An 8,406-nucleotide genomic window follows, 5' to 3' on the forward strand; every position below is an offset into this window, starting at 1 on the left:
GTCTTGGCTCCTTCTTTTTTTTTTTTTTTTTTTTTTTTTTTTATTTTCCACGTACCCTGCAAAAAAATGGCTCTGACTGTTGCAAGAGCACAGTGAGACTCACAGCCGAGATGTTGGATTGAACACTCATCAGCCGCGTTTCCCAAATTCCAGGAGAGACAGATCCTAACCCTGGCACGGGGACAGCTTCTCCCATCAGTGTGGCCCCATGGGCAGATGTCCCCGAGGGGATGGAGAGGTGCAGGGATGGACCAGCCTTGTCCCCAGCACCAGTGTCCCCGGAGCGGTGGCCTCAGAGGAAGGGCAGCGTGTGTCTGCTGAGAGCGGCGCGGTCCCCTTTCCCTTACTAAGCAATCCTCCCTTCCTCCACCAAAGAGCCTGCTAACCACTTTCTTATCTTCCTTAACTCTGCAAAACAATCTCTGGCAAGGCAGGCATCCTCCGAAATGGCAGAGGAAATAAATTCCCCCAGTCCCTGAAAAGGAAAAAGCTGGAGGCTCTTGCAGCAGGGAGAAGAGCCCGTGCCCTACAAAGGCTGATGGTGGTTCAGTGTTGGCTTCCCTCAGGATACGGATCTCGCCTTCCTCCTTCCCCAGCCTGGGACCACAGTTTGGGGCTGGCTTTCAAGGCCGTGTCTTCCCTGGTTAGTGTTGCAGTAGGATCTGCAAGGGAGGAGCAGAGCGGGCTCCCTCAGACTTGGCTTTACTCTGTGGCTTGAATTTTTCTCTTTTTTCCCTTGGGATGTTTGGGGATGTGCTGGGAGCTGGGCTGGGAGAGAGGAGGGCATCGAGATGGTGGTAACAGGGAGTCCCTGGCTGTGATTCTCTGCTTCTCCCGGAGTCGTCTGCCTCTTTCACAGGCCTCTTTCAAAGCTCTGTTTTTTTAGCTCCTTCTTCTCCTGAAACGCATGGTCCTGTGCTCAAGGCTTCACCTCAGAGAGCAGAACTGCCCCAAATATTTCACCGCTGTGGGGATGGGTTTGCCCAGCGCTGGGGCAATGTGGCTGCAGGGACTGGAAGGAAATGCTTTCTCCGATGGAAATTCCTGCATCTTCTTACTGGAGGCAACGTTTTGCAATGTGGGGAAGCCCATAGCTCTTGCTGAGCTGTTGGCAGTGTTGCCTGAGGACACAATGAGAACCAGGCAGGAGACACACTCACAAACCAGATGAAACATCTCCATTGCTCTCTGGAGACTTCCTGAACCCTGTTGTCTTCTGGGACTTCTCACCCAGGCTAAAGTCATGCTTTTCTCTCATTTTGCTGCTGCCCAGTAGGAATGGGCTTGTGGGGGTAAAATTAAACAAGACAATCACCCGCCTCCTGCTTACAAGGTGTTGGAGCCAACTGCTCCCAACTGCAAGTGCTGTTGCTCACTGGAGAGATGAACCAACAAAAAGGTTCTTTAGCACATTTAACATCAGGGCAAGTCTTTCCAAGCATCAGTTTAAACCAAAACCTTGGTTTGGAAGCCACCAGGAACTTTCCTCTCTGGGCTGTGGAGCTCCTCATGCTTCAGAGGAGCGGTTGGTCCTCAGCTGGCTGTTCCAGCCAGACCTCTGGGCTGTCCTGGGCACAGAGGCTCAAGAGGGATCTGGAGGACAGCTTTCCATCCACAGCATCTGCTTCAGGTGACTTTGGTGCTGACTCTTCCAGAACCACGAAAGCTTCCTGCAACACCCTCAGATGTATCTTGGGGTGGACAAACAGCTTTCCTATGGTAAGCCATCACCAAGAAGGAGAAGAATTGAGAGGAGGTGGCTGTGTTGAGGGTCTGAAGGAGCTGTGAGATGCTTTGTAGGGCAGTGCCAGGCTGTGCCACAGCACAGAGGGTTTGAGGGATGTAGGCTGGGGCCTGTGGCAACGTGGGGTTTCCATAAGGAGTTTGAAGTGTCTTCTGGCCTAGACCAGTAAAAATTCAGTCTGTATTCCTGCCCCACAGCCACTAGGTGCCAGTCAGGGAGAGAGAACTGGCCGGTGGCAGACAGACAGCTCTGGGGAGGGCTGCTCCCTCGATGGTGGTGTAGGGATCCCCTCCTCTGGGGAGGGCTTCCTGAGAGCAGGCTCCAAGCCCCAGAATTGCTCACAGCTTCCCCCGCATCGCTGGGTCCCATCATCATGTCCTACAGCTGCCAGCGGTGACAAGTACCAGCGCCTTGGGTGCAGTGAGGACCTTCATGGTAGGAATCTGTGCGGTCTACTCGGGGCTTCTTCTTATCTCCAGCACCAAAAATGGGATGACTCAGCTCAGATCTTTTACTTTGTACCTTTATATCATCCATGTGTCTTCTCTGCGTGACTGCGGGGGACACGCAGGGCGGTTATGAGCCCGGCAAACCCTACTGATGGTGGGCAGTTGGCTCCCTTTCCATGCTGCTTTCCAATTCTGAAGGCCAATTGTGGCTGAGCTACGTGGCTGGGGCTGGAAAGACGGAGGCGTTTGCCAGGCCAAGAGCACATCTGCTCTGATGACTCACCTGAGACCGTGTGCCCCAGTGCAGAGGCTGGAGCCATATCTCTGCAAGGCTCGGGGTGCTGGGAGAGGAGTTTGACTAAGCCATGGCCTACGCTTTCTCTTTAGGGAGCCCCTGCTTTGCAGAGAAAGTGGTTGATCAGCAGTACCGATGGGGAAGAGCAACCAGAGGGGTTCTTCTGAGCTCCTCTGTCTTCCCTGGGCATGTTCTGGTGCACCTTTCTGCTGTGATGGAGCATCTGATATGGATGTGGTGGATCCTTTCCCTTTCTGGCTGGTGCCAGGCCCTCCCTGCAGAGCCAGGGCACCAGAGGTATGTTGGGGACAGTGGTGCTTTGGTTTGGACCCCGTTGCAGCCACAGTTGCTCTCTCGGGTCGTGCAGAGGTGCAGGCATGTGGGAGCCACATCCCCCGAGCCCGCCTGTGGGATCAGTCAAAATCAGAAGTTTCTCTGCGAGAAGCTGTGGCTGAAGTCAGGCCTCAGCTGCAGAAACCAGGGCTGCCATCCAGCTGCGAGCGCCGCTGCCCAGCCGTGACGGACCACTTTGGGTCCTCCCTACCCAGGTGGCCAAACACTGCATTTGGGGCCGGGGCAGGGCGAGGGGCTCCTCGGGCCACATCCTGGCCAAGGGACTGAGCCCAGAGAAGATGGTTACGGTGATAAGTCTGGGGTTAAACCCAGCCCAGCTTTTCTCTGAACCCGTGAGATGAAAACCCAGAAGGGATGAGAGCAAACCGGGTGCTTTCCTCCACGCTCCTCCTCCCAGCTGGCTCCCCGGGGACGGGAGGAGGCAGCAGAGGGCACCGGGAGGCATCTGGATGTTTGAGCAGGGTCAGTGCAAATGTTTGAGCTGGGCCGTGTAGACGCTGCGTGGTTGAGATTGTTTGGGGCTCACTCGGTTTCAGCTTCGTTCAGCCACTTCAGCCGAGCCGTGTTTAAACCCATGCGGCAGAAACAGTGTTATCCCCACGCTGGATCGTGCTGGAGCTTGGCTCCGAATCCCCCTCCTATCCCGTTCCCATCTCCGAATCTGGGATGGGATCTCTCCGTGCTATGACTCAAACTTCTCATGTCCTTTTCCCCTTCTGAATCCAGCTGTCAGGATGTGTCTCCCCCTCGCACACAGGAATGCGGAGCCGGCAATGGCAGCCCGTCCTTCCAAGCAAACCCTTCTCCAAAGCCTCTGCCTCCCGTTTGCTCACGGAGTGGAAGGTTTTGCTCAGAGAGAAGTTGTCGGGATCCCCCTCCACGCGCTGCCAGCAGCAGGGTGGCATTGCCAGAGGCTGCCAGAGGTGTGGGATAGCCCTCTCCGGACCAAATTCCAACCCCCTCCACCGGGATGTGGCAGGTCCCCCCGGCTGAGCGGGGCTCCCCTGGCCAGCTGGCTTGGCTGCCGGAGGCTCTTTGGACTAGCTGAAGGAGTCTGCATTCCTGCCTCCCAGTTATTTGCTCTTTAGGACGCTGCGTAAAATTAACAAGTTGTAAAAGCTGATTGAAGGCGGCGGTGGGTGTGACAGCCATTTGCTCAGCTGCGGGAGAGCCGTGTGCGGAGCAGCGGGGCTGGCCTGGGGGGCAGAGGGGCTGCCCCCACACACACCCCCCCAAGCTCCAGGCACATCTCTGACCCATATCGAGACTGTGGCTGGTTTCTGGTGGTGTCACCCCACCAGCACCCGGTGCATGCGTCCCCCCCAAACACAGAGCGAGTCCCTTCCCTCCCCCAAAATCTCCTGGAGGGCACGTGCTGGTGTCAGGGCTACACAGCACTCAGGGAAGCTTTTCCCTTCAGCTTGTTTTATCTGAGAGGGGAGTACAGCTAAGGCTATAGAGGGGATTGGCTTCATTAGATCTGGGGACTCCTCATTACCCCTCATTAGACCTAGGAACCCTGCTGGCCGCTGGCAGGAGGTGACACAGGCAGGGTCCTGGTGGCACTGCCACTGCAAAATGGCTTTGGAAGTCCAACAGCTGGTACAGTTAACGCGCAGCCCGGTGGGTCTCTCCAGGCAGTTAGTGTGTGTTAATGTGTGTCCTGCTGTGTCCTACTCAATGATCAGTATGATAATGTATGACCCATGAATTAGCAGTCGGGAGCGCTAATGAGCTTCGTCAGCGTGCCCCAGCAGCCGCCAGCCCCACCAGTGGGTGGCTTGTGCTGGGAGCTGGTGGTTAGTCTGTCCTGATGTCGCAGGAGATTACAAACCTCTCGTCTCCGGGCCTGGTGAAATCAGGCTGGCGATCGGAGCTGCTGCAGCCCAAGCCACCTCCGCCCCACGCCTGGTCCCCGGCCACGTGTCCCCGAAGAGGTACCGCGGCGGCGAGGGGCTCGGCGATGCCTCGGTGGCTCACGCCTCTGGGGAACTGAGCCCAGGTCACGGACGGGGGCACCAGACCACTTCAGCAATTCTCAGTTTCAGTTTTCCTTTGAGAGCGGCTGCGTGCGTGTCAGGCCTATTTTAATACCCAGCCATGACTTGAAGCCAGGCTTTCGGTTCCTGCTGTCTCACTGCACGGTGGGAGGGGGGAAGGGCACGGGGGGTGCCTCTGTTCCCCGACGGGGATGGGGTCGTCTGCTGCCACATCACCAAATACATCACCACGCTCTCCTTTGGTGCTTCACCTTTCCTTGGGGAAGGGTGGGCACAGCTCCCTTGGTGTCCTCACCATGGTCCGCTCTGGCAGCGAGGAATCACCACGTGAGCCCACGAGCATCTTGGTGGCCTTCCCCATCACCCCGGGCATCCCGGCGCTGCCGCGGGCACTCGCGTTTCTACCCCGAAACAGGAAGTTTCTGACAAAAACGGGTTTCTCTGCGGCACGCAAGGTTCGAGAGAGACCTGGGTGCCAGTCACAGGTCACTTCTTTCCCAGCATCTCGGAGGCTGGGATGTCCCACGGCGGGGCCAGCCTGGCTGCCGGCAGCCCCGGGCTCTGCCCCACTTGCACGTGATGGGAGATGTGCAGAGCGTTTGCTCCTTCCCTGTTTTTCATTCATGTGGGCTGGAAAAATGTGTTCATGAGACGAGTTGCTGTGGCATTATGTCATGGGCCTTCGGTTGGGCTCTTTTCTCCCCAACAGATGAGCCGAATTTAAGCATCGGGCTGTGCTGGCTTGGCAGGAAATCTGGTGTTTCCTACTTGTTTCTTCTTCAGGGGAGGAAGGATCAGACCCACCTGCCCTTGTCCCTGGTCCCAAGTGAAGGGACCTCTTCTGCAATCTGCCTGATCCTTCCCAGCCCGGGAGGTTCTGACAGTGAGATTTAAGCTTTGCTGTGCAGAGATGGCTGTGCTGCAGCTGTGTCAGCGCCCAGCCCTTCAGGCATATACGAAAAGAAAACCTCCTGGGTCATAAACTAGATGCAATGGCTTTTATTTCGAGAGGTGTCTTGAGAAATCCCTGGGATTTCAGGTGTCAGGATGGGGTGCCCTGACATCTCCCGTGTCCCCTTCCCTGATGCTGCTGCTGTCGGCCGCATCCTGGCATCCCACGCCAAATGGCTGCTGACTCAACCCCCAGCACTGCCACGGGACCATGGTGGTGGGTGCCCCCCTCACCCAGCAGCCTGGGCACAAGGAAACTGCAGATACTGGCCGTGGAAAATCCCTGGGCTGAAGTTACCCCGTGTGAGTCAGGCCGGGTCTCCGCAGCGTTTGCCCGTTGAGCTGGGGATGAAGCAGGCGGTGAGGTTTCCACCACTTCCCCCAAGGCCACTGCAACCGGAGCGCTCGGGGGGGATGTTTCCCATGACAGCCATTCCCACTTTGCTCTTGTTCCCTTTCCTTCTGACTTTTCCCTGCTCAGAATCGTTCCTAAAGGAGAGCCAGCAGGGTGGAAATGTTCCTGCAGTGACACTTGCCGGGATTGCTCCTGGCTGGATGTCCCAAGCAGCAAAGGGTTGTCCCAGGAAAGAGGATGCCTGGATGTCCCAGCAGCCCAACGTGCTCCCAGGGCTGCTGAGCCCGTGTCACCTTGTCCTTTGCTCACCTCTGTCCCATAGGACACATTTTTTAGGAGCAGAATCAGTGGTTCTGGGTCCGTTGCTGCATAAAATATTACACTCTTGTGATCACCCTGCTCACACCATCTCTCCACAGCAGTGACTGCCTCCCAAGGGGAGGAAGCTTCTCCTCCCCCTCTGCCTGTCGCTGCAGGTACAGGGGGATGTGGGGTCCATGGGGGGGCAGCTTCAAAGAGGAGGTGGCCCCGGCTACTGGTGCACGAGGGTGCCTCGCTCAGGCGGTAGCCAGGGTGGGAGGTTGGAGGTCAGAGGAGGGTCAGGTTTTTTGACACGCACTGCAGCGACACGGTGGTTAAAATTAGCCCGCAGAGAGGAAACTGGCAGCGTTGTGGAAGAGCAGAAGTTTCCTCTCGCAGCAGCCTGGTGCAGCAGGGGCCACGGGCCGCTGCCAGCCCTCCCCTCACCATGCCACGGCCCCGTCCAGGCCACGCACCGCCGCCGGTACGGCACGGTGAGGAGCCAGTCTCCACAGAGCCGGGGCACGTGGTGTTGGTATGGCACGGGGTGAGCGTGCAGGGACTGAGCAGTCCTTGCTCGAGTCACCTTCACAGGGTCTGGCCCCCTCTCCCCGGCTTCAGGATCCCAGTCTGGGGAGCCAGAGGGAAGCCTTGTGGGGTGGGGGTCTCTGAGGTTCTGTCTCTGAGCAAAACCAAGGTGGTTTGGGAGGGCGGGAGGAACTCGAGCATCAATGTGGTCTTTGTCTCCGTGGCGTGTAGCACTTCTAGCCCCAATTTGCTTGGCTTTCTCCCTATAAATCTGCTGCTCCCGGGGGGTGACGCCAATCAGCGGGAAGCACCAGGGGAGAACGCTGCAGGTGCAGAGCCCCGGTGTGAGGGGACAAGGTCTGAGCTGACGCCGGTCGTGGTGGAGGTGCCGGCAAAGGCTGTGCCACACGGGACAGGGCTGCAGAGGCAACAGGCTCCCAAGCTCTGGAAACTCCATTTGAGAGCCTCATAAATTGGATAATTAGCCAAGCTATTGAGTTTCCTTCTGGCCAGATCCATCCCAGCCTCCCTGATGGGGCTCCCCAGTTGGTCCATGAGATGGGCTCGTGGGATATGGTCGGGCTGGAGATGAGGAGGGGCTTGGCTTGTCTCAAATGCCCCTACCCGCCCGCTCTCACACCTGCATCCATCCCCTGCTTTCCAGGGGGGATAATTTGGTGATGGAGCTGAAACGAAAGAGTGAGGACAGGCCACATCATTCATCTCTCCCCCTTCAGCAGGGCTTGCCCCCATTCCGTGGGGCTGGGCAGGGGGCTGGCTGACCCCCGGCAGCCCCACAGCCCAGGGGTGTGTGGAGGGGACGGGACAAGCTGTGGATCAGCACTGGGCGTGCTGCCTTCCCTGCCTCCTTTTCCCTGGGGACAGCAGGCTATGGGGCACGAACAAACCCCTTCCATCCCTGTTGAGAAGAAGAGGGGCACCCTGCACATCCCTGCAGTGCTCTGCAGTCCTGTGGGACCTTCTAGCCCCAAACATTTCCCCCTGGCTCTTGCCCCCCCGGCCTCCCCTTTGCACTGACTTTGTTTTCCTTTCCCTCTCCCCAACCCCCTCGTCCTCACCCCGTAGGTTATTGCAGCCGACTGCAAGAGGGTCACAGTTCTGAAGTATTTCCTGGAAGCCCTTTGTGGACAAGAAGAGCCTTTGCTGGCATTCAAGGGTGGAAAATATGTGTCAGTGGCACCCGTCCCAGACGCCATGGGAAAGGAAATGGGAAGCCAAGAGGGAAAACAACTGGAAGATCAGGTACCGTGCGGGAAGAGCGCGCCTCGGTGAAGGAAGAATCACCCCTGTGGGGCCCAGCCTCTGCCTGCCCTGCAGCTCCCACTATTTATAGCCGGCGTAGCTGTGTGTGCATTTTATGGGGGGAGGCAGGGAAAGGGGGGGGGGGGGAAAAGGGGGCACAGCCCTTG

At 57.7% G+C, this 8,406-nt stretch overlaps 1 protein-coding gene across 2 annotated transcripts in view; it reads left to right on the top strand.

The window, feature by feature from the left end:
* Positions 1 to 8,406, top strand: part of SMG6 (SMG6 nonsense mediated mRNA decay factor) — a 137,969-nt gene that overhangs the window by 110,206 nt on the left and 19,357 nt on the right. For both annotated transcript variants that reach the window (XM_014953147.1, XM_014953148.1), the window contains exon 14: positions 8,063 to 8,239. In XM_014953147.1, coding sequence (XP_014808633.1) covers positions 8,063 to 8,239 — 177 coding nt within the window. The remainder of the gene's footprint in view (positions 1 to 8,062; positions 8,240 to 8,406) is intronic.

This window comes from Calidris pugnax, unplaced genomic scaffold (assembly GCF_001431845.1).
Source record: "Calidris pugnax isolate Ruff unplaced genomic scaffold, ASM143184v1 scaffold133, whole genome shotgun sequence".
Classification (NCBI taxonomy): domain Eukaryota; kingdom Metazoa; phylum Chordata; class Aves; order Charadriiformes; family Scolopacidae; genus Calidris; species Calidris pugnax.